Here is a 26,055-nt window from a genome sequence, read left to right as displayed (position 1 = left end):
TTAGTTTTTGTGTCTTTTGCTAGTTGCTCTTCAAATTCCTTTTTGGCCTTCCTAATTATATTTTTACACTTAACTTGCCAGAGTTTATGCTCATTTCTATTTTCCTCAGTAGGATTTGACTTCCAATTTTTAATGCCTTTTTGCCTCTAACCACCTCTTTAACTCTATTGTTTAGCCATGATGGCTTTTTTTGGTCCTTTTACTGTTTTTTTTTTATTTGGGGTACACATTTAATTTGAGCCTCTATTATGGTGTTTTTTAAAGTTTCCATGCAGCTTGCAGGCATTTTGCTCTTGTGACTGTTCCTTTTAATTTCCATTTAACTAGCTGCCTCAGTTTTGTGTAGTTCCCCTTTTTGAAGTTAAATGCTACTGTGATCGGCTACTTTGGTATTACACACACAAACAAACAAAAGGATGTTACATTTAATTACATTATGGTCGCTATTACTGAGCAGTTCAGCTGTATTCACTTCTTGGACCAGATCCTGTGTGCTAGTTAGGACAAAAATCAAGAATTGCCTCTCACCTTATGGGTTCCAGGACTAGCTGCTCCAAGAAGCAGTCAATAATGTTGTCCAGAAGTTTCATCTATGCATCCTGTCCTGAGGAGACATATTCCTGGTCAATATGGCGATCGTTGAAATCCCCCATTATTATTGAGTTTTCTATTTTTGTAGCCTCTCTAATATCCCTCATCATTTCACAATCACTGTCACCATTCTGGTCAAGTGGCCGGTAGTATCTTCCTACTGCTATAGTCTTATTATTCAAGCATGGAATTTCTGTCCACAGAGATTCTATGATAGAGTTTGAGTCATTTAAGATTTTTGCTATATTTGACTCTATGCTTTCTTTCATATTTAGTGCCACTTCCTTCTGAGCATGACCTACTCTGTCATTCACATATATTTTGTATCCTAGCATTACTGTATCCCATTGATCATCATCATTCCACCAAGTTTCCGTGATGCCTATTATAGCAATATCCTCACTTAATACCAGGCACTCAAGTTCACCCACCTTAGTATTTAAACTTCTAGCATTTGTATACAAGCACTTATAAAATTTGTCACTGTTTAGTTGTCTGCCTTCATGTGATGTAATTCAATGGAATTCTTTTTCATTTGACTGTTTCTATTCAGCTCCTACCTGTGCTTTATCAACTTCTATCCTCTCCTCTTTACTAGGATATAGAGAACCCCAATTAATAAAGCCTTCCCTTCATAATGTCTCTGTCCAAACCTTAGATTTCCCCCAGCCCTTAATTTAAAAACTCTCTACAACCTTTTTAGTTGTACATGCCAGCAATCTGGTTCCGTTTTGGTTTAGGTGGAGCCCATCCTTCCTGTATAGACTCCTCCTTTCCCAAAAGGTTCCCCAATTCCTAATAAGCCTAAAACCTTCCTCCCTGCACTATCATCTCATCCACATATCAAGACCTTGCTGTTCTGCCTGTCTAACTGGCCCTGCACATGGAACTAGAAACATTTCAGAGAATGTTATCATGGTGGTCCTGTACTTTAATCTCTTACCTAGCAGCCTAAATTTGTTCTCCAAGACCTCTCTTCTACCTTTCCATATGTCATTGGTACCCGCATGCACCATGACCACTGGCTTCTCCCCAGCACTACACATAGGTCTGTCTAGATGTCTCGAGAGATCCTCAACCTTCACACCTGGCAGTCAATTAGCCATGCAGTTCTCCTGGTCATCACAAACCCCGCAAGATACATTTCTAATAATCAAATCCCCCATTACTTTTACCTATCTCTTCTTAATAACAGTGTCCGAAGATACCATGACAGCATCTGGAAGGAGGGTCCCAACTATGGGATCATTTTCCTGCGCTCTAGTTTGATGATCTCCTCAACAGCACAGAGGCTGTCACACTGGGGGTGGGACCAGGGCCGGCTCCAGCATTTCTGCTGCCCCAAGTGGGGGGGGGAAAAAAAAAGCCGCGATCGGTGGCGGCAGGTCAGCGGCAGGTCCTTCGCTCCTAGAGGGAGTGAGGGACCTGCCACCCCCGAATTGCCGCAGGTGCCGCCCCTCTCCCTTGGCCGCCCCAAGCACCTGCTTGTTAAGCTGGTGCCTGGAGCCGGCCCTGGGTGGGACCACTCTACTCTGTCCTGGAAAGTCTCATCTTTGTACCTCTACATTTCCCTTAGCTCCTCCAGTTCAGCCACTCTGGTCTCCAGAGCTCATATTCAGTCTATGAGGGCCATGAGCTGCTTGCACCGAATGCACCCATATGCTACCTGCCAACAACGCAGGTAGTTGTACATGCTGCATTCAGTGCAGTGAACTGGATAGCCCCCCTGCACAGTTGGACTTCTGCCTGCATTAATTTTATTATTGCAGGTTTTATTTTTGGGGGGTAGCATTATTGGCCTACATGTAGAAAATGTTGGGCGTATCTGGCTTTCACTCTCCCTCTCTAAACTTCCTTGCAAAAATCCCCTGTACTTAGAAGCTGGCTTTTTAAATCCCCTGTGTGATGGTTCCCCCGGGGTGCCTCCTGGAACTGGGATACCACTAAGCCCTCTGACTCACCAGCCTGGGCTCCCTCTCACACTGTACTATTGTGACAAGCTGCAGACCCGCTCCAAGTCCTACACTTCCACCAGGATTCACACAGGTAGGGACTCACCCAGCTGTAGTTACATGCAGGCTCTTTGACCAACCATTGTATGAACCAACAATAGAGGCTACAGTCAAAATAACCACCAGCTTCCCAGCCTAGGACCCCAGAGCTGTACTGTCCTGCCCTGGTCAAAACCCTGACCAGTATGAATTTATTATCCAGTTCGCCTCCCCCTCAATGTGGAGAGAATATGCAACCTCTGCCCCTTGAGCTGAGATGCCCCAGCACTTCACTCCAAACTTACTAGTTTAAATTAAAAACATAAAGTAAGTTTATTAACTACAAAAGATAGATTGTAAGTGATAGCAAACAGATCAAAGCAGATTACGTAGCAAATAAACAAAAACACAAACCAAGTTTAACGTATTAGAAGGATAGGATTTGAATTAACAATTTGTCACCCTGACTGATGATACAAGCAGGCTGCAGATTCTCTAGATACAAGCTGCATTTGCTTTGCAGCTTGGGATCCCCAGATTGTCATACAAAGGCTAGAACTCACTTTAGCCTGGATCCAGCACTTCCCCCAGTTCAGTCTTTGTTCCTCAGGTGTTTCCAGGAGTCCTCTTGTGTGGGGAGTGAAGAACAACAGATGATGTCAGTCCCTGCCTTATATAGCTTTAGCATATGGTGGGAACCCTTTGTTTTAAACTTGGTTCCCAGACCAGTTTGTGGAAAAATACTAACATCCCAAGATGGAGTCCAGAGTCATGTGGCCTGGTCACATGCCCTTGCATACCTTGCTGAGTCATAGACTCATAGGACTGAAAGGGGCCTTGAAGAGGTCATCTAGTCCAGTCGCCTGCACCTGTCAGGGATAGTACTTGGTCCTGCTAGTGAAGACAGGGGACTGGACTCAATGATCTTTCAAGGTCCCTTCCAGTTCTATGAGATAGGTATATCTCCATGTATTTAACCTAAACCTCCCTTGCTGCAATTTAAGCCCATTGCTTCTTGTCCTATCCACAGAGGTTAAGAAGAACAATTTTTCTCCCTCCTCCTTGTAACAATCTTTTATGTACTTGAAAACTGTTATCATGTCTGTGACGTTGCGGTCTATATGGTTTTATAAAAATATGCTAACGAGTGAATATAATGTAATTGGAATATACTTCATGCAAAAGGTCTCTTGTAAGGTATCATTACAAAGCTTATAATCTACTGAGTGTGATCATCCTATTTGTATAAATGTACCACTCTTGTATCTGAAACTAGAAATATGAAATATAACTCTGAGGGCCTATTGTAAACCCCCTTGAGAGCTGCCACCTGATGTGCCAAGACTATTTCTACCCCTGCCAGCTCAAGAGACCTTTTGCATGAAATATATTCCAGTTACATTATATTCACTCATTAGCATATTTTTTAAAACCATATAGACCGCAACGTCACAATGTCCCCTCTCAGTCTTCTCTTTTCCAGACTAAACAAAACCAGTTTTTTCAATGTTCCCTCATAGGTCATGCTTTCTAGACCTTTAATCATTTTTGTTGCTCTTCTCTGGACTTTCTCCAATTTGTGCACATCTTTCCTGAAATAAGGTGCCCAGAACTGGACACAATACTCCAGCTGAGGCCTAGTCAGTGTGGAGTAGAGCAGAAGAATTATTTCTCATGTCTTACTTACAACACTCCTGCTAATACATCCTAGATTGATGTTTGCTTTTTATGCAACAGTGTTACACTATTGACTCATATTTAGCTTATGGTCCACTGTGACCCCCAGATCCCTTTCTGCAGTCCTCCTTCCTAGGGAGTCATTTCCCGTTTTGTATGCGCGCAATTGATTCTTCCTTCCTAATTGAAGTACTTTGCATTTGTCCTTAATGAATTTCATCCTATTTACTTCAGACCATTTCTCCAGTTTGTCCAGATCATTTTGAATTTTAATCCTATCCTCCAAAACACTTGCAACCCCTCCCAGCTTGGTATCATCTGTAAACTTTATAAGTGTACTCTCTATGTAATTATCTAAATCATTGATGAAGATATTGAACAGAACCGGATCCAGAACTGATCCCTGTGGGACCCCACTCGTTATCCCCTTCCAGCATGATTGATAACTGATAGCATGAACCACTGATAACTACTCTCTGGAAACAGTTTTGCAACCAGTTTTGCACTCACCTTATAGTAGCTCCACGTAGACTGTATTTCCCTAGTTTGTTTATGAGACGGTCATGCGAGACAGTATCAAAAGCTTTACTAAAGTAAAGATATACCACATCTACCGCTTCCCCACTATCCGCAAGGCTTGTTACCCTGTCAAAGAAAGCTATCAGCTTGGTTTGACATGATTTGTTCTTGACAAATCCATGCTGGCTGTTACTTATCACCTTATTATCTTCTAGATGTTTGCAAATTGATTGCTTAATTATTTGCTCCATTATCTTTCCGGGTACAGAAGTTAAGCCGAGTGAGTCCTAGCAGTCATTACTTACAAGCTGTCTGGAGCATTCTCAGGAAGGCTCAACAGGTGGGGATAAGTTTCTCCTAAGGCCTATTGTTTTTCCTAATGGCCCATTATCTTGAATAGGCCCTTCACAGCAGGCTATCTAGACTGGAAACATTTTGCCTAGTGGGTGTTGCCCAGGTGCAACTACATTTGAAATACAGATACATAGTCAGTATTTATAACTTCAGATACAAAAATGATACATACATACATATAGGATAATCATATTGAGAAAATCATAACTTTTCCAAAACACCTCACATGACCCGTCTGTACAAAATGCATTATAATTCTGCCATAATCACATCCTAATAATATCACTGTGAAGAATATGGGATGCGGTGTCACACCCTGTTCTCCCTGAGTAGCCCGGCACCCTCATCACGGGATTCTCAAAAGATTAGGGATCAAAGGATGGCTGGCTAGAGCCTCATTAGTCTTGCCTAGCAGGCTACTAGGCTCAGCACATGGCTCCTCAGACAGAACGCACTATAAACTTCAATCAAGCAGCACATGGCCAGAAAGTAGCACCCAACAACAAACTAACAGACAACAGACTCACCCCAGGGGTCATGTAGTTGCTCCTGCTTCACTTGGAGAATTCGTTCGCAAAACTCCCGTTTGCTGCCCCTGTTCACTGGCCAGGCCAGGGCTCATCTCTGGATACCTTTGGGCAGACAGTTCTGCTCACAGTCTCCAAGGAGCTGCAATGGAAAAATGAAGTTGACCATATTTATCATGGAGGAGCAGGCAGTTGGGTGGCTGCTGCTATCACACTCCTGCTCCTGGCTGATATTGTGTGTGTGCAAAAGTGGATTGAAATTAGTGCTAGTTAGCAAGGATGGTCTAGTGGCGAGGGCACTAGATGGGAACTTCAGCGATCTGGGTCAGCTGCAGAGTTGCTCTGTGTTCTTGGACAACTGACTTCCTCTACCTAGTTACTCATCTGTCAAACAGGGGTAGTACTTCTCCACTTCACAGGGGGATGGGAGATTAAAACCTATGTACGATTACAAGAGCTCACATGCTTTGGTGACAGGTCCAAATAAGTACCTAGATAGACTGTGTCTCTGTGACATTGCCTGGAATTATGGTGTTTTCTGGGTAAGAAACGGTGCAAAATTGTATGGGGAATACTTTGCTCCTTTTTGCATAGAACTAGTCATTAATTTCACATTTGATTGTGTAAGGAAAACAGTGTGCATGTAGACTGGCCCATGTGCTAAGGCTGCATTATTACTCTCAGAAAAAAAATCTAACTTTGGTTTTCTAAGAAGTGCTAGAATTTGGCAGGAAACCATCCTCCCATGTGGGGTTTTCACTAAATATTTACTTTTGGATGTAAGACACTGTTTGTATTCAGAACATGGAAAAGTACAAAGCAATGACATTTCAAGTAGCATCATGCTAAGGAGGCTCCTTTGGAAGTGCTGTTATTATTCGTCTCCATTTCAGACTTCAGGGAAGTTTCATTCTGGATATTACAAATTGTTGGCAGAAGCTGAAGGTTAATGAAGAGGAGAGCTGAGCTGGTCTGGACCCTCCCCCTCCCGCCCCCCACAAGTCAATGAATCATAGAAATATAGGGCTGGATGGGACCTTGAGAAGTCATAAATTCCAGCCTCCTGTGCTGGGGCAAGACCAAGTAAATCTAGACCATCCCTGACAGGTGTTTGTCCAACCTGTTCTTAAAAACCTCCAATAATGGGGTGTCGCATCCACAGGACTGGTGCTGTGACCCCAGTTTTGAAACAGTCTCTTGGAGAAATCTCTTCAGTGTGCCAGACTCCTAAAGGGTCTCACTCTTCCATCAGGGAAGGCCACGGCCTCACCACCTCCTAGAGCAAACTGCGGCGGCTCCAGTTTTCATGCTTTACACTGTAAGCTCTGGTCAGTGAGTCCAACTGAGATAGATCCCTGATAGAGACTTGTACATGCTTCAGGGATTAATGCACCTCACCAAGCATTTGCAGTGACACTCAAAACAGTTGGGTTTATTAGTCTGCTGGAACACAGCACTGGAAGTCCTTAGGTTAGCATAGAGAAATGAAGGTTAAAGCGTAGCCTACGTCCATTCTGGTTAGCCCAGAGCCCAGCCCAGTAGTGAACCCCATTTTCAGGCTCTGTCACTCTCTCAGTCTGATCTCCTTGGTCAGTTCCCAGGTGAGAGCATAGGCATGGGCCTGGAGCACCCATGGAAAAAAATAGTGGAGCTGATCAGCTCCTCCACCTCCCTCCCAGCACCTACTGCCTGCTGATGATCAGCTGTTCAGTGGCATGCAGGAGGCGCTGGGGGGAGAAGGGGAGGAGCGGCAGCAGAAAGAGGCAAGGTGGGAAGAGGCGGAGTAGGGGTGGAGCGTTGGAGAAAGGGATGGAGTGGAGTCAGGGCCTTGGGCAAAGCAGGGGTTGAGCACCCCTGGGGAAATTAGAAAGTCGGTGATCAGCTGTTCAGTGGCATGCAGGAGGCGCTGGGGGGAGAAGGGGAGGAGCGGCGGCAGAAAGAGGCAAGGTGGGAAGAGGCGGGGTGGGGGTGGAGCCTTGGAGAAAGGGATGGAGTGGAGTCAGGGCCTTGGGCAAAGCAGGGGTTGAGCACCCCTGGGGAAATTAGAAAGTCGGTGCCTCTGAGTGAGAGCTCCGATGCCTTCCAGCCGCCAACTCTAAACCTCCCCTCCTCACACCTCTCTAGTCCTTTGTTCTTGAGCTGGGGAGGGGCGGCGGGTTGCCCCACTTCTCTGCTGAGAGGTGGGGAAATCCACCTCCCTCTGGGTTGTTGGTATAATAAGCATCACAGAAACTTGATAGAACAATGATAATCAACAGGACATAGTAATACTGGGGTATAAAATATATAAGAATGACAGACTAGGTCATGCTGGTGAGGGAGTCTGAAAGAAAGCATCCAGTCAAATATAGAAAAACCTTAAATGACTCAAACTGTACCATAGAATCTCTATGGATAGAAATTCCATGATTGACTAGTAAGAGGATAGTAGCAGGAATATATTATCTATCACCTGACTAGGATGGTGACAGTGACTGTGAAATGCTCGGGGTATTAAAGAGGGTACAAAAATAGAAAACTCAATAATAATGGGGGATTTCAACTATCCCCATAGTAACTTGGTATTTGTCACCTTAGGATGAGATGCAGAAATAAAGTTGCTAGTCACCATTAATGACTGCTCCTTGGAGCAGCTAGTCGTGCAACCTACAGGAGACGAGGCAATTCTTGATTTAGTCCTAAGTGGAGCACAGCATCTGGTCCAAGAAGTGAATAACTCAGTAATAGTGACCATAATGTAATTAAATGTAATATCCTGTGAGAGATGGAGGTGTGACCGGGTTCTGGGGATAGACCACATTGAGAATGCCATGCTTAGGGCAGAATGCAAGAATCAGGGCAGACAATCCCCAAAAACTGGTGGTTTATTCTATAATTAGTTTCACCATACCAGTATCAAAAGGGCTTCTGCAGCACCACACGGGTTAACCAGAAGCCAAACACAGTCCCCGTTTATGCATTCCAGCCCTTGGTTCCCATACAGAAAAACAGGTTTAATATAGTGAGAGGTTATGGAAAACCCAATTCACCCATATGTGATGTTCCACTAATCCCAAAGGATCAGACACTTACCCCCAGGTCAATATGTATCTCAGATCTTACCCAAATATCATGCTGTCAGCCAATCCGTAGTAAACTAACAAAAGAAAAGAAAAGAAAAGAAAAGAAAAGAAAAGAGTTATTGAATGGTTAAAGAATCATATACATACAAGTGATTTTCAGTGTTTGTAGATCACAATCATAGCAGTGATGGACTAGACTGCTGGTTTGCATAAGTCTCTCTTGTAACTTCCAAAAGCTTGGAAGGTCCTCAGCAATGTACCCTCTAATTTTTTCCATCCATGTGCAGAATAAATTTTGTTATGTGCACCAAAGTAATGTGCGGATGTGCACCACCAATAGAAACAAAAAACCTAGATATCATATATATTTTTAAAAAGTTACCATAGGGATAATTACTCCAGCCGGGACAGGTTAGGCATTTTAGAATTCACTACTCAAAGAATTAAATTTAAGTGTAAGAGAGAAATAAAAATTATGAAAGGCATAGAACAGTCCAGAAACTAAAATAACACACTTTGAAAGAATAAAATTACAGGAAGTAACAACAATAATACAATTATGTATTGGGAGGTGAGTGTAAATGACTGTATATGTGTGAGAGAGACAGAGACAGTGTGTGTGTGTGTGTGTGTGTGTGTGTGTGTGTGTGTGTGTGTGTGTGAGAGAGAGAGAGAGAGAGAGAGAGAGAGAGAGAGAGAGAGACACACACACACAGAGATAGTGTGTGAGTGAGAGAGAGAGAGAGAGAGAGAGAGAGAGAGAGAGAGTGTGTGCTGGCTGCTGGGGAAGTTTCTGAGAGACGCCGTGCGCTGTCTCTTTAAGGCACTCACTGAAAGCTCTCCTGCTCCTGAGCCATGTCCCCCCTCCCCGTTCTGCAGAGATGGGGTACATGGGCACGGGGGAGAGGGAGAGACAGTGTGTGTGTGTGTGTGTGTGTGTGTGTGTGTGTCAGAGAGAGACAAAGACAGAGATTGTGTGTGCTGGCTGCTGGGGCAGTCTCTGAGAAACCATGCGCTGTCTCTTTAAGGCACTCACTCACCGCCCGCCCGGAAGGCTCGTTCAGAATCCCTATCCCCCCTCCCCTGCTCTTTGGAGATGGTGACAGAGGCGGGGGGAGGGGGACACCCTGACATCAGCACCATCTCCCACCTGCTCTGCACAGCCAGCAGGAAGGTCCCAGGAGCAGGAGCAACGTGGCTGCAAAGCAGCGGGAGGAGGGGCACCTGAACACACGCTGCCGGATGTGTGCGGTTCTGCTAGTCAAGTGCATGGCACGTGAATCCCTCCTGGGCGGCAGCCTGACCACGCAGCTTAGAGGGAACACAGGCCCTCAGTCCATAGTTCAAAATACTCCTTTTAGTTGTAAATCCACAGTCCAGAGAATTGGAGCAGGAATGAGGCAAAATGGAGATGTCTCAGTTGTAGGGTGACCATATTTTCCAAAGGGAAAATGGGACACGGCGCAGCAAGAGCAAATTGGACAAATGCCCACTTTTGCCAAAAAAGTTGGGACAGCCAGGACAGGGCTTAAAAAAGGAAATGTTCCAGTCAAAGTGGGACGTATGGTCACGCGACTCACATGTCTTTTATATCCTCTGCCATGTGCATGGAAAGTTACTGTCCCAAACAAAGTCCATAGCCCCTGTGTATGGAAAGTTACTGACAAAGATAGAGTCCAAGGTCACATGTCCACATCAGATGCCCTACATGGTTTGCTGAATCATGGGTGGTAGTCATTGGCTTCTCACTATCTGTAGCATCCCCAGCAAAGGCCTACTGGATGGGATGAGATTCTTCAAGTGGCCCACTGTGCGATTGAAGGCCATCAAAACATAGCTGGCTAGCCCTGATGTAAATCTATCTGGGGGTGTCACTGAGGGATACAACACATGTTTGAGATACAAATACATAGCCAATATTCATAACTTCACATACAACGATGATACAAGCATATAAACAGGATAATCATACCTAGCAATCCAGAAGTGTTCTATTGATACCTTATATGACATACTTTGTACAAGATTTATGGTAATAACAATGGTCACCTTTCTTATACACAGCATCATATCCCCAACACAAAATTGATGCAGGAAGGGTTGTCCAAGACACTGCTGAATACATCCTAGAAAATTTCCATTCTTGACAATGCATCATTACAGCTTCCAATCCAATATTAGAAGTATCACTGTGTAACAGAAATGGTTTATCATAATCCTGTCTGACTAAAACAAGCTCTTTCTTTGTAAGGTTCATCATGGGAGTAACAATGTTACTGCATCCCTTTACAAACCTATTGCAATATTTGGCTATTCCATTAAAGGATTTCTTCAGCTTTTGTAACACAGTCTCTACATGTTTCATGTGACCTTGGCAAGAGTTCATGAAAGTTATCCATACAAGGTCTGGCAAATGTTTGTAACGCATTTACCATCAATTCAATGTAGATATTAATGTTCTCCATAGTATAGCTGTCTTGGCATTTAGCCATGAAAGCAATGAGATGGTGTGCCTCAGTTTCCCTTTTCATACAGCAGTTCAAGTTTGTAAAGGCTTTTCTGCTGTGATAAGTTCAAAGATTGCTTACAGGTATCAGCTGCAAATCATCATTACCATAAGACTTTTTAACAAGTAGGGTGTTCTTATTCAATGAAACAGCATAATCATAAGGGTTTTTAACACAGAGTATGTTCTCATGTACCATTCATAAGAACATAAGAATGGCCATACTGGGTCAGACCAAAGGTCTATCTAGCCCAATATCCTTTCTTCTGACAGTGGCCAATGCCAGGTGCCCCAGAGGGAATGAACAGAGCAGGAAATCATCAAGTGATCCATCCCCTGTCGCCCATTCCCAGCTTCTGGCAAACAGAGGCTAGGGACACCATCCCTGCCCATCCTGCCTAATAGCCATTGATGAACCTAATCTCCATGAATTTATCTAGTTCTTTTTTTAACCCTTTTATAGTCTTGGCCTTCCTAACATCCTCTGGCAAAGAGTTCCACAGGTTGACTGTGCGTTGTGTGAAGAAATACCCCCTTTTTTTCTTTTAAACCTGCTGCCTCTTAATATCATTTGGTGACCCCTAGTTCTTGTGTTATGAGAAGGAGTAAATAACACTTCCTTATTTACTTTCTCCACCCCAGTCATGATTTTAGAGACCTCTGTCATATCCCACCTTAGTCGTCTCTTTTCCAAGCTGAAAAGTCCCAGTCTTATTAATCTCTCCTCATATAGAAGCTGTTCCATACTCCTAATAATTTTTGTTGCCCTTTTCTGAACCTTTTCTAATTCCAATATATCTTTTTTGAGATGGGGCGACCACATCTGCACGCAGTATTCAAGATGTGGGCTTACCACCAACGGCTTTTCCCAAAGGTTATACACATTGTAAATTTTTACACAATTTAACATCAACATCAAATTTATCCCAATGTTCAGCATTGATATTAACACCAAATCTATCACAAGTGGGCATTTACAAGTATCTTTGTCATACCACACTTTTTGCTTTGACAGTTTGTCTCTGAGGACAGTTTGTTCAATACCCTTTTTGAACTTTTGTATCTAGTTAGTCAGATTCTCCTTCACTTCAACGTTTTCCTTAGCATAGGCTTTTAGCTCAATTATATCTTTGGGGGCGGTTGGTATTTCAGGGTTTGGTGAGGTAATAATGTAAGGGAATTTTGCCTTCTTAGGGTTAATTTGTCTTTCTCACCTTCAAGAACAATTCTTACGCCATCTCCCTTTCCTGGAGGGTTGAAATCTGAGCTTTTTTGTTTAAAAGAATCTACTTGCTGATTAAGTATGTCCTTTTCTAGCAGCTCAATTTGCATAGACACAGGCATTACGCTATTTATTGGTTTTCAAATTCTTAGCCACTACCAATTCAAAGACTGGTCTTAAAGAGAGACAGTCAATTTTCACTAACATGTCAGAACAAAAGTGCTCTTGACTTTCAACTACCAATTTCTGCTTCCACATGAAATCAGATGTGCATGAGCCCACTGAGCAACTACAGGACATACTCAAAGGATCCTGGGATGGCTGCTTTGCTTCAAAAACACGGTAATCTAGCCTCCCCTCTGAACCTGAAATATAGGCTGCATACCTGGATGGACAGATGCTGAGCATTGGTTTTCACTGCAGAGCTCATGAGGGGGATTCCCACAACTGAACCATTGTTTTTAGGTAACAAATCTGAGGAACTGTCCCAGATTGAAATATCAATAGAGGAGGTTTTGGAACAAATCAATAAATTAAACTGGGACTAGATGGTATTCACCCAAGAGTTTTGAAGGAACTCATATGTGAAATTACACAACTACTAGCTGTGGTATGTAACCTATCACTTAAGTCAGATTCTGTACCAGATGAGTGGGGATAGCTAATGCAATGCCAATTTTTTAAAAGGGCTCCAGAGGCGATCCTGGCAATTACAGGGCAGTAAACGTAACTTCAGTAACAGGCAAATTGGTTGAAACTGTAGTAAGGAACAGAATTATCAGACACATAGATGGACACGATTTATTGGGACGAGTCAACATGGCTTTTGTAAAGGGAAATCATTCCTCACCAATCTCTTAGACTTCTTTGAGGAGGTCAGCAAGCATGTGGACAAGGGAATTAGCTCTGCCAGCCTTGGAGTGCTCTCTGCGGGCCGGTGATCTGCCTTGCCGCTTGCCCTGTGTCCCTCCCAGGACCCCGGTGCCCCTTTCTCTGGGTGCTGCTTTTTTTTAAAACAAAAAAGCTCAGATTTCAACCCCCTTGCTCTCAGGGTCTCCCCTCCCCCAGAAACCCCCACCTCGCCTCAGTATAAGGCTACTGCTAGTCCTCTAGCACCCACGCCCTGGGGCAGATTGCAGTATCAGCCTACTCATCACTGGCAAGGTTGGGTTTGGACTTGCTGCCTTTGCCTACCTCTGGGCTGCCCTCTGCAACCCCCAGTACCTGTTGGCCTTATACTAGGCCGCAGCCTGGGGCTTTCCAAGCTGGAGCTCCCCAGCTCCTCTGCCTTTCCCCAGTCCTGCTCCACTCAGGTACCCTGTCTCTAGCTCCCTGCAGCCAGGCCCTTCTCCCTCTACAGGCAGAGGGAGACTGTTTGGCTTCTGGCTCACAGCTTTTTTATACAGGCCAGCAGTGGCCTGATTGGGGCATGGCCCAGCTGCGGCTGCTTCCCCAATCAGCCCAGCTTTTAGAGCTTTTCCCCTGCTCCAGCCCTCTCCCAGGGCTGTCTTTAAACCCCTCTGGGCAGGGGTAACCACCCCACTACACAGTGGATATACTGTATTTGGACGTTCAGAAAGCCTTTGACAAGGTCCCTCACCAAAGATTCTTAAGCAAAGTAAGAAGTCATGGGATAAAAGGAAGGTGTGACATTCCCCTCTGGTGTTATCTGGACCGGTGATCACTCCAATCCTCGACTCTGGGAGCTAGCCTTACCCTGCTCTGCTGCGAGAACCCCCACTCCTGGGTTGTTCCCGCACAGCCTCTGGCATGTAAGCTGCTCCTTGGATTGTGCAACCGAATGACACTAGCTAATATCTCCGGTCCCAGACACAACCCTGGGAACATCCGTCTTGCAGTGTCCAGTTATGCCTGCTGGACGCTGCAAGCTTATATGAGTTCATCAATTTAACAAAGAAATTGATATGTACCAGGCTTGTTATCCCAAGGGGAGTCTCTGACATGCTTCAAACCAAATTCACTGCTTCAAGTAGAATAAACAAACAATTTTATTAAATACACAAGATAGATTTTAAGTGATTATAAGTCAAAACACAAGTCAGATTTGGTCAAATGAAATAAAAAGCGAAATGCATTCTAAACTGATCTTAACACTTTCAATGCTCTTACAAACTTAGATGCTTCTCACCACAGGCTGGCTGGTTTCCCTTCAGCCATCCTCTCCCCTTCGATCAGCGCTTCAGTTGCTTGGTGGTGATGTCTGTAGATAGAGGTGGAAGAGAAAGGAAGAGCATGGCAAACGTCTCTCCCTTTTATCATGTTCTTTCTTCCCTCTGGGCTTTGCCCACCCGCACCCCCTGCCCTCAGGGTCAGGTGAGCATTACCTCATCGTAGTCCCAAACTGGCCAAGGGAAAGGGTCTGACTCACTCGAGAGTCCAACAGATCCTTTCTTGCTGCCTAGGCCTGTCTCCTTTGTTCCTGTGAGGCTGGGCTGGGTTTGTCCCATACATGCCCTGATGAGATGTGAACTGCCCCTCTGTTCCTGGAGAGTTTTGCCTGGGCTTCTTTGAAGCCATGAGGACACATTTTCAGCCTCATAACTATATACATGAAATTACAACCTATAACATTACTATAACAACAATGCTCAGTGCATCATGAGCCTTCCGAAGACACCCGACACAACAAACTTTGCATTGGATACCACACAATCATATTATAAGGATGAACATGGGGGTTCAGGGGGTTCCCCTAAGATACAGAGTGTCACAGAAGGTCGTCTCATGGATCGGTAACTGGTTGAAAGATAGGAAACAAAGGGTAGGAATAAATGGCCAGTTTTCAGAATGGAGAGAAGTAGTGGGGGTCCCCTAAGGATCTGTACTGGGGGACCTGTGCTGTTCATCATATTCATAAATGATCTGGAAAAGGGGGTAAACAGTGAGGTGGCAAAGTTTTTAGACAATACAAAAGTACTCAAGATACTTAAGTCCAAAGCAGATTGTGAAGAACTACAAAGGGATCTCACAGAACTGGGTGACTGGGCAACAAAATGGCAGATGAAATTCAATGTTGAAAAGGCAGAATAATTCACATTTGAAAACGTAATCCTAACTATACATACAAAAGGAAGGGATTTAAATTAGCTGTTACCAATCAAGAAAGAGATCTTGGAGTTATTGTGGACAGTTTTCTGAAAACATCCGATCAATATTCAGCAGCAGTCAAAAAAACCAAGAGAATGTTAGGAACCATTAGGAAAGAGGTAGATAATAAGACAGTAAATATCATAAAGCCACTATATAAATCCATGGTACACCTGCACCTTGAATACTGTGTGCAGTTCTGGTCACCCCATATCCAAAAGATATATTAGAATTAGAAAAGGTATAGAGAAGGGGGAGGGGAATCATTAGGGGTACGGAAAAGCTTCCATGTGAGAAGAGATTAAAAAGACTGAGACTGTTCAGCTTAGAAAAGGGATGACTAAGGGGGGATATAATTGCAGTCTATAAAATCATGAATAGTGTGGAGAAAGTGAATAAATGTTATTTACCCCTTTCCATAACACGAGAACCAAGGGTCATCCAATGAAACTAACAGGCAGTAGGTTTAAAACAAAGAAAAGGCAGTACTTCTTCACAAAATGCACACTCAACCTGTAGAACTTGTTGCCAGGGGATGTTGTGAAGGCCAAAAGTATAATTGGGTTCCAAAAAAATTAGAGAAATTCATGGAGGACAGGTCCATCAATGGCCATTAGCCAAGATGATCAGGGATGCAGCCCCATGCTCTGGATGTCCCTTAGCCCAGTGATGAGCTCCCAAAATCCTAAGAACCGGTTCCCTATCGGGTCCTCGGCAGCACTTCGGCGGCAGGGGGGTCTTCACTCACTCCAGGTTTTCGGCGGCAGGTCCTTCACCCGGAGTGAGTGAAGGACCCGCTGCTGAAGTGCTGCCGAAGACCCGGTAGGGAACCGTGCGGTGAATACAAGCCCCATGTGCCTGTCTCCCCCCTGCCTCCCACCCATCCAACCCCAACCCACGTCCTGCCCCCGACTTCCCCCCTCAGAACCCGCAACCCATCAACCCCCCCTTGTCTCCTGACCACCTCCTCCCAAGACCCCCCCACCCTAACTGCCCCCCAGGACCCTACCCCCTACCCAACTCACCTCACTCCCTGTCCCCTGACTGCCCCAACCCCATCCACCACCACCCCAACAGACCCTCGGGACTCCCACTCCTACCCAACCCCCCATTCCCCGTCCCCTGACCGCCCCCCAGAACCTCCGCCCCCTCCAACCGCTCCCTACCCTTTATCCAACCCCTCCTCCCTACCCCTTATTCAACCCCTCCTCCCAGCCCCAGCTGGCCCCCTTACCATGCTGCTGTGTAAGGATGCCTTACCAGAGGTGAAAGTAAGCCGGTATGCCCCTGTACAGCCTACCGGCAAGAGCTGGTGCGTCATACCGGGGTGGCCTGGCTTCCCCAGGGGGCAATTTAAAGGGCCTGGGGCTCCCAGCAGGGGCTGGAGACCCAGGCCCTTTAAATTGCCACCAGAGCCCCACTGCTGGAGCCCTGGGGTAGCTGCAGCGGGGCTCTGGGGGCTATTTAAAAAGTCCGGGGCTCCCGCTGCTTCTACTACCCCAGCCCTTTAAATAGCCCCCAGAGCCCAGGGGTTGGGGGGGGGCTCCAGGGGCTATTTAAAGGGCCCGGGGCTCCAGCTGCCTCTACTGCCCCGGTCCTTTAAATAGCTGCCAGAGCCCCGCCGCTTCCCCAGGGCTCCCGCGGCTATTTAAAGGACCGGGGCAGTAGAAGCAGGGGAGCCCTGGGCCCTTTAAATAGCCGTGGGAGCCCTGGGGTAGCGGGGGGCTCCAGCTGCTTCTGCTGCCCCGGTCCTTTAAATAGCCGCTGGAGCTCCGCCGCTTCCCCAGGGCTCCCGCGGCTATTTAAAAGACTGGGGCGGTAGAAGCAGGGGAGCCCTGGCCCTTTAAATAGCCCCCAGAGCCCTGGAGTAGCGGGGCGCTCCAGGGGCTATTTAAACTGATCCCAGAACTGACCCCTGCGGGACCCTGCTAGATATGCCCTCCCAGTTTGACAGCGAACCATTGATAACTACTTTTTGTGTAGTCTTTCAATTAGTTGAGCACCCACCTTATAGTAATTTCATCTAGACCACATTTCCCTAGTTTTCTTAGGAGAATGTCATGTGGGACTGTTCCAAAAGCCTTACTAAAATAAAGATATCACATCTACTGCTTCTCCCCATTCCCCACCCCATCCAATAGGCCAGTGGTCCCCAACCTTTCCGTGTGGCAGGCGCCAGACGACTAGCTGCCGAGGAACGTGGCCGCCGGACAAGCAGCCACCGAAAATCAGCAGCATTTCGGCTGCAACACTTCTTGATGTTGCCACTTCTCAGCGGCATTTCGGCGGCCGCTTGTCCAGTGGCCAGTAGGTGGGCGCACATAGATGCCCCGGCGGGCGCCATGGCACCCGCGGGCACCACGTTGAGGACCACTGCACTAGGCCATTAACCTGTCAAACAAGGAAATTAGGTTGGTCTGGCATGATTTGTTCTTGAAAAAAACATGCTGGCTTTTACTTATCACCCTATTATCCTCTAGGTGCTTATAGATTGATTGTTGAATCATTTGTTCCAAGATCTTTCCAGGTACTGAAGTTAGGTTGACTGGTCTATAATTCTCCAGGTCCTCTTTCTTCCTCTTTTTAAAGATCGGTCCTATGTTTGCCCTTCTCCAGTCCTCTGGGACTTCACCAGTCCTCCATGAGTTCTCAAAGATGATTGCTTCAGATACTTCCTTAAGTACCCTAGGGTGAATTTCATCAGGCCCAACCAACTTGAATACCTTCAGCTTATATAAATATTCTTTAACCTGTTCTTTTCCTGTTTTGGCTTGCATTACTTCCTCTTTGTTGGTATCTGGTCCCCATTAACCTTTTTAGTGAAAACTGAAGCAAAATGGGCATTAAACACCTCAGCCTTCTTGATATCTGTTCTTAGCTCTCCTTCCTGCTAAGTAGAGGACCTACATTTTCCTTTGTCTTTCTCTTCCTCCTATTATATTTAAAGAACCTTTTCTTATTGCCTTTATGTCCCTGGCTAGATGTAAATCATTGTGTATATTAGCACTGGAACGGGTTACCTAGGGAGGTGGAATCTCCTTCCTTAGAGGTTTTGAAGGTCAGGCTTGACAAAGCCCTGGCTGAGATGATTTAGTTGGGGATTGGTCCTGCTTTGAGCAATGGGTTGGACTAGATGACCTCCTGTGGTCCCTTCCAACCCTGATATTCTATGATTCGCCTTTCTGTTTTGTACCTACACACTTGTGCTATTCTTTTGTACTCCTTCTTAGCAATTCATCCATGTTTCCATTTTTTGTAGGATTCCTTTCTGATAATCTGGCCATTAAAGACCTCCTGAAGGAGCCATATTGACCTCTTCTCTCCTGCTCCTCAGGATAGTTTGTAGTTGTGTCTTTAATATTGTCTCCTTGAACAACTGCCAGCTCTCCTGAACTCCTGTTTTCCTTAGATGTTCTGCCCCGGGGACCTTATCTATCATTACTTTGAGTTTGCTAAAGTCTTGGGGTGCTCAGGCTGGGGGTTCTGCTGTGAAAATAGTGGATTTTTTTTTAGAAAATTCACAGCAGTATCCCGGGTAAAGTATCAGATTTCATGGAATATGCACAGAATGCAGTTGGGGAAAGGTCACTGTTACAATCCTTTGCATAAAACTAGTCTCTGAGTCCCCCCCAAACTAATCCTCTAACATGATGCTGCCACATGCGACAAGCTGCACTGAGCATGAGACCTACACACATGGATGCCTGCTTCCACCTCCCCGCTAAGGCCACAGCGGCTCATGCTTTGAGTGGCGGCATCAGAGCTTGCTACTGTGCCTCTTTCTTCCCCACAGACACAACCTAAAATGGCAGACAGAAGGAATGCAACAAGATCACATGACTCTGGTCTTTTCATTTCATTTTGATTTTGTAAAAGTATTGGAAAAATTGTGATATTGGGCTAATTTCACAATTTCCATGCAGTTCATGAAATTGTGATTTTCACAAGGCCTTGTCTATGGGCTCATCTCTAGTCAGGAGATGAGTATGCCGTTATATTATGTCCGTGGAAATACACGTATCCCTGTTAAAATCTCTAACTTGGTGCTTAATTTGTGCCAGGGCTTGCCAGGGCTGAGCCCCCACACCCTTAGGCTTGGCAGTTCATAGCCCAGCACCTCTGGGCTTGCTGCATCAGTGATGAATGTAAAAAAATTGCTTGAGCCCCAGCACTTTGAGCCCTGGCCTCTTTCATTACAAATTAAGCACTATTCTATCTACTGAATTTCTCCTAATGGAGAAAAATGTTGAAGAATCAGTATTTTGGCCTCAGTGCAATGAAATAGAAAGGAGAGCAATCCACACTGTTTCCTTTTTCTTTTAATTACATTTCTTTGAAAAACTGCATGATAAATAACCAAAAGAGAGAGGGTGTCAAATACTATAGCCAGTGTAGCAGTGTGACTGCAGTAGTAAGAGAATACATACTCTACCATGCAGTGCCACACAGACGCAATTTACTATAACATAGGATCTACTACAAGGAGTCTGGAGGAACCTCTCTCAGCATATTGTAACTATCAACAGGGAGTTGGCACATCTGCTTTCATTGTCACAGAGAAGCCAAGGTCTGCAGTGTTCAGTGGCAGGTTCCCATCTGCCAGAGCTTTCGTTCCAAGAAGAAGTGATACTAGCGATTGACATATTATCTAAGTAGTCACTTCTTACAATGTACAGAGCTAACCTCTCCTTACTGCATTATCTAGAGCCCCCTAGCAAACAGAGCCACATGGCACCCAGGGCAAAACATCATGGAAAAAGAAATCATGCAGCCAAAGCCCCATGAGGGTGAGTGTGGCGAGGGTTGTATTCACCTCTAAGGGAGGGGTTAGCAGCAGCACAGTGCCACATGGAGCTTCAAGGTTTCTGAGGTGCTTCCACCTTCAATCTAAGGCCTAACCCCAGATCCCAAGTATGACCAGCTGGGTGAGCTTGCAATCCCCTGGGATAGTCCTGGGGCCATTCCAGTGCTATGAAATCTTGAGGTGATTCAGGCAAAAGGTCATCTCTGTGAACACTGAAATAGCGAAGCACCATCAGGCTACACAGCTCCAATGCCACTGCAACCAGAAATTCCAGCCACCCGAGAATGGCCTCTGCTGGGCAGCAGGGCAGGTGATGCACTAGAACCAGCCCCAGCTCCATCCCAGCCAGATGGACACACTGTGTTAGATCTAGGCTTGGGGTTGGAGACCTGCATTTTAGGTTGGTTCAGATAGCACAGCTACAGCTTGGCTGTCCCCTTTGGCCCACGATGTGCTGAGCACTTGGCTGGCATCAACTAGGCCAAGACTGGCTCAGCAGCAGCTTCCAGCCATGTTTCAGTAACACATAATAGATGTTTTAATGCTACTGACCTTGTGTTAGACAACATGAACTGAAGGAAAGGCTCCATCTCCTATGTGTGCAGCAGGTGAGACCAAAGTCCTCCACCCTGCTGACTCCCACCCCTGCTCACTCACATGGGGTCAAGGACTCAGACCTCCACAGTTCTCAGTTGCCACATGCCCAACATATAGCAATCCTGTGCTGCTTCATGGCCACCATATGGTGCCCATCATGAGGACACTGACACAGGTGCCAAAATAATGACTTCCAGGGCAGGCCAGAGGGCTGTCTGCACCCTCCATGCCAACAGCCGCCCCAAGCACAAAGCCTAGCCCACTCATAAGCCTCCTCTCCATCTGCCCCTGCCTCCAGTAGCAATATGGGGCTCTCACATATCCCACCTGCAGCACAGCAGACACAAAGAACCCATGTTATTTAGGTCCCATGTTTCCGGGGGAGGTTCAGTGTGGCTGAAAGCTCTCACAGCACTCCAGGAATTGCCGTGCACTTTGGTTTCATTCTGGGTTTTTTGGTTGCCCTGGAGCAGCACGTCCCAAACTACTGAACGCTGAGCCACCTTTGGAAAATGAAACCAATCACACCCTTTGCAAGGCCTCCATGTGTGCTTAAAAGTCTCCCCTTCTTAATGGATGCTGCCTTTGTGTCCCCCTGGCCAGTCCTTGACACGCCTCCAGAATGCCCTGCGCTATGGGAAGCCCTAGGACAGACCCTTCCTTTCCTTTCAGACATGCTGTGATAGGCAGTGAAATAGCCAGCAATGGTGACATTACAAAGTATAATGAGCCGACCCCATTTTACTGAATGGGGCAGCTCAGAGCTCTGTTTCAGGTTCTCTGCAGCCTTGAGCATCTTTTACATTTGTTGCCCATTTGGAAGGTTTTCTTTCAAGCTGTGGTGCTCTTTTTAAATGAAATTTGAGACTCTGGAGAACAGTTAAGAGGCTTTGTCTGTGTCCTCTCTCACCTGCTGATCCTTCTGCCCCCCCAGTCCAGGAACGCTGCCCTACAGATATTGAATAAAATAGGATCACAGCAATGCCTCAGCACCTGCTTTGCAGGAGCTCCCTTACTATTTTTCAGGAACACCCCTCCCCTTAAGGGACTTCCTCTCTCCTCCTTGTGTTAAGGGCAAGCCTGTCTTTCATCCTCAGTGACAGAAAGGCATTGGGTGTGTTGCTGAAAGCTCTCTGGGGCTGTTCGCAGAAAGTTACTTGCTTTAGGAAAAAGTTTGCATTTCTTCCTGACACTCTTTCTCTAACAGTTTTACAGTTACGGCTTCAGCAGAGAAGAACCCGTGAGCAGCTGGCAGACCAGGGCATCATGCCACGTGAGTACCTCACCTGCCACTCTCTGTGCCACATGCATCATAGAGCTAGAGCACAGCCACCAGTAGTTCCTGCAGATGCTGCATTAGCCTCCTGATGCTTATAGGTAGCTGCTCTCTGGCACCCTCCTCCTGACTGGGTTTCACTCTCACCACTGGTTGGCAAGTTAGGCTCTGGGGAGCACCCTGCTACCTCCACGCTGCACTAGCTGGCATTTGAGCACTATGTTTGGATATCTATCATATGGGTTATAATGCAGAGGCCTCCTATGGATGTCAGTGGAGCTGCCCCGATTTACACTGGCTGAGGATCTGGCCTGCTAGCCATCATCCTTAGTAGAGTTTTAGTCCCCTCTCTTGTGCATTGCAGGTCACCCTCCTTGTTCTGTTCAAAATCTCCATTGCACAGGCCTGTCTGGGCCAAACAGTTCGCTACATGATCAGAGCAGGAGTCTGATAACACATTTGAACCTGAAAAGTGCCAGGTCTCCTGAGGGGCTCATCACCTGGCAGGTTCCGGCCCAGAGGCAGGGAACAGGCTGGCAAACCAAAGGCAAGCTGCCGGGAGCTGTCCGGGATTTTCTGCTGGAATGAATTTCCCTGGAAAGAGGAGGGGGGTGATAGCGATCATGATTTTTCTCCACATCTCAAGCGGTCTGTGGCCTGGTGGTGGCCAGTCTCCCTGTCACAGGGCAGTGACATGCAGTCAAAGCTGAACAGCTTGCTGTTTTATTTTAAAAAGGCAAGAGTCAATAAAAACAATGACCTAGTTTCCCCGACCCCTGGCACAGCCCATGAGTCAGCAGGGACTGTGCTACCTGGTGGGATTCATACCCAGCCCTTTTCCCAGGCACAGCCAGAACTCCCCAGCAGATGTATAGCCAGAGGCCAGCTGACAGCCATGCTGAGTCAGTGCACCTGCTCTGCATCCCCTGGCCCCTGGATGAGTGGAGCACACGTGAGCTGTGCCCTGCTCAGATCCCACTACCTCCTAAGCAGATTTCCCTCACCAAGGCTCTGCAGCAGCTAGTTCAGTTGGTGGGATCCAGCCCAGCCCAGCACTCGCTATAGCCCAATGTTTCAGAAAGCCAAAGCCAAACCCAACAGCACTCTGCTAGCATATGAGAGCCAGGAAGGGCAAGAATGAAACTGGCCTGCCTGCTGCACCTGCACTGCCCAGCTGCATGAAGCCAGCAAGTGGCAACAATGGAGCCAGTCAGCTAGATCTCAGACCTCCCTTCTGCCTTGTTAACTGACACATTTCATCCTAATCTAGAACAGCCCTCCATGTACAGAAGCTATAATGTTAGCAGTAACCCAGGTCAAGCATTTGTCCCTATACAATTTGTCTCCTCACTGCCCCTTTAGAATAAATGCAAAGGACTGCAAATTTGCAAGGCCTAATACACTTCTTACTTGCTCCTTTCTTTCTCTGTTATTGGCTATTGTGCTTTATAATATGGACCTCCTTGAGGACTGTGCTGTTCAGACAGCTCTTAAACCCAAACAGAGGATAGCACTATGGTCTCTGCTCTCCAGTAACAAGACATTTCAGTAACAGTATGTCTGTAGCATTCCATTCAACACCTGGATTATCTCTCCCACCAGCTTTCTAATTCTCTTGCTTTCATGAGTCTGTAATCTGGTGTTAGCAGTAAAAGGCTAATCAGTGTAGTACTACCGCCCGCACGCATGCAAAAATCATGAGTCAGCCCCCAAATCATGAGATTGTCATATAAATCATGAGATTTTAAAACATAATAAATGTTGAGTTCTTTTGATTTGCATTCTGGGTTTTGAGCCTGTTGGGTTCATACTTTCAAGCTTTTCTCTGCAACCAGGAAGTCTAGACATTTTTATTTTTTATTTTTAATGTAAATTGAGATTCTTATTTAAATCCAAGAGCCTGGGGCTTTAAAAAAAACACCAAATATTGTCAGACTTGTGATAGAATTGCAAGAGCTGGTGACAGTGTCAGATTTCTGTGCCACCTCTAACATCTCCTGTTAGATGACAGGCCCACATTTTAAAAGGGGCACACTCAAGATGAGCATGCAGAGTGTCCCATTGCATGTGCATAAACTGGAGTTCTTGAACATAAAGGTCTGTGCAGTTGGAAATCCCCCAATGGTGTGAGTACATGGGGCACATGCACTTTTAGAAATGGGGACCTAATGCTTTCTAAAGAATTCCTGCATTGCGCACGGCACAGAAACACACAGCAGAGGCACTGGCACTAGTGCAGAAACCTCAAAGGCCTTTTCCTGTTGCTTACAGCTTTGCCACACTCTCACCTTTTGGGCTGGCATTTTGCAGGCCTCTGTCCAAGGGGGCCATGTGGGGAGAGACTAAGCACAAATGGTTCATTCATTTTTGAGAATGAAGACAATAAAATACTCTTTTGCCATTATACAAATGTGCACATTTCTTAACAGCAGTATCATGTCACAAGGAAGGATAGAAACTAGACATTTGACAGAGAGATTGTTGCTGCATCTCAAAGATGCCTTTCAATAGTCCAGCTCACAGAGGGTTTGTACATGCACAGTTCATGTGTCCTAACAACAAGGGTCTGTTCCTAATGGTGTCCCCATGTTCTGCTGGCACTGAGCATACATATGTAAGCTGAGTTCTTGAAGGTGCACATCAACTGGAACCTCATTCCATACACTGAAGTGAATATGGAATGAGGTGGGGCTGCTGTAATGCACAAAGTGTGCAGTCTACAATATATCAAAAAGAGCTGTTCTGTAAACCTGGGTGTCATCATTTTAAAGTTTGAGATTCCAAAAGTCACCAGGGCTGGATATGATTGTTTTATACAGTATATTAGAAAGCTACTCTGTGATATACAGCAGCCTTAAGGAGTCACAAGATATCAGACCTTAATCATGAAACTGGTCCAAGAGTGGACACTGTCAGTCCTGGATTTTGGACAAGGGTCATTTTAAAATCCCTCCGCCAGATTTTCTGCTGGTGTAATTCTATTGCAAAGAATTTAGCCTCCTCTTTATAACTGATCCATTTCCAGATTTCCACCCACAGAGGACAGAGAGACAGATTAATATTCACAATAATAGAAAATCAGTGGGTAAAAGTGTTGAGCAATCCCTTCTGGATACCAATGACTTATGAATGTTCTCAATAGCACTTGGAGGTGCTGAACACTACAATGTTCTGGAACCATTTACTGAAAGATCATTAAAGTGAAAGCCTCAAACAAATAATACAAAATGCACCAAGCTGAAGCATCTTAGCTAGTGTGCAGCAAGAGTGTCCCATGTGGCCTCAACGGTGGGAACAACCTGATGCTGTGAAAGGTCAGTCTGTGATCAGTTCCAAATGGAATAGCTAAAGCAGTCAGGGAGGCAAAGGCAAGGACCAGCCTTGCACAGTCTATGGGGTAGACTGTGACTGAAGAGAGAGGAAGGCTTTGCAGACATGTCCCTCTCCTCCCCCCTGGAGAGATGGGTGACTGCCTTGGGTGAGAATGGCACAAACTCCAGTCTCAGCCTCGCTCAGCTAATGGAGTCACACAGGGTAGAACTTGGGAAAGTAAGCAGAGAATCAGGCTCAGTGAAGTCAATGGAGGAACTCTGGATTCATACTAAAGTAACTGAGCCAAACCTGCCCCGTTAATGAATGGGAGGGCCAAAACAACAGGATATGTTATTGAACGTCTCATCTGGATGCAATTTTATTGGCTTGATGAAAATGTTTCATGCCTGGTTTACTGGGCAAATTCACTCTGTGAAACTGCTGGGAAGCATTTGCCATAAAGTCAGGAGTATCGCTAACTGTCTACATTTCATGATCCACAAAGGGGC

The 26,055-nt window shown here is 45.8% G+C and overlaps 1 protein-coding gene across 21 annotated transcripts in view; it reads left to right on the top strand.

Moving 5' to 3' along the window:
- Positions 1-26,055, top strand: part of MYOCD (myocardin) — a 489,253-nt gene that overhangs the window by 411,862 nt on the left and 51,336 nt on the right. For 20 of the 21 annotated variants that reach the window (XM_065562675.1, XM_065562679.1, XM_065562678.1 and 17 more), the window contains one exon: positions 22,166-22,231. The exons of the other annotated variant lie outside the window; for it this stretch is intronic. In XM_065562675.1, coding sequence (XP_065418747.1) covers positions 22,166-22,231 — 66 coding nt within the window. The remainder of the gene's footprint in view (positions 1-22,165; positions 22,232-26,055) is intronic. 21 annotated transcript variants of the gene reach the window in all.

Source organism: Chrysemys picta, chromosome 12 (genome assembly GCF_011386835.1).
Source record: "Chrysemys picta bellii isolate R12L10 chromosome 12, ASM1138683v2, whole genome shotgun sequence".
NCBI lineage: Eukaryota > Metazoa > Chordata > Testudines > Emydidae > Chrysemys > Chrysemys picta.
The sequence above is the reverse complement of the archived record's forward strand: the minus strand, read 5'-3'. Positions and strand labels throughout refer to the sequence as shown.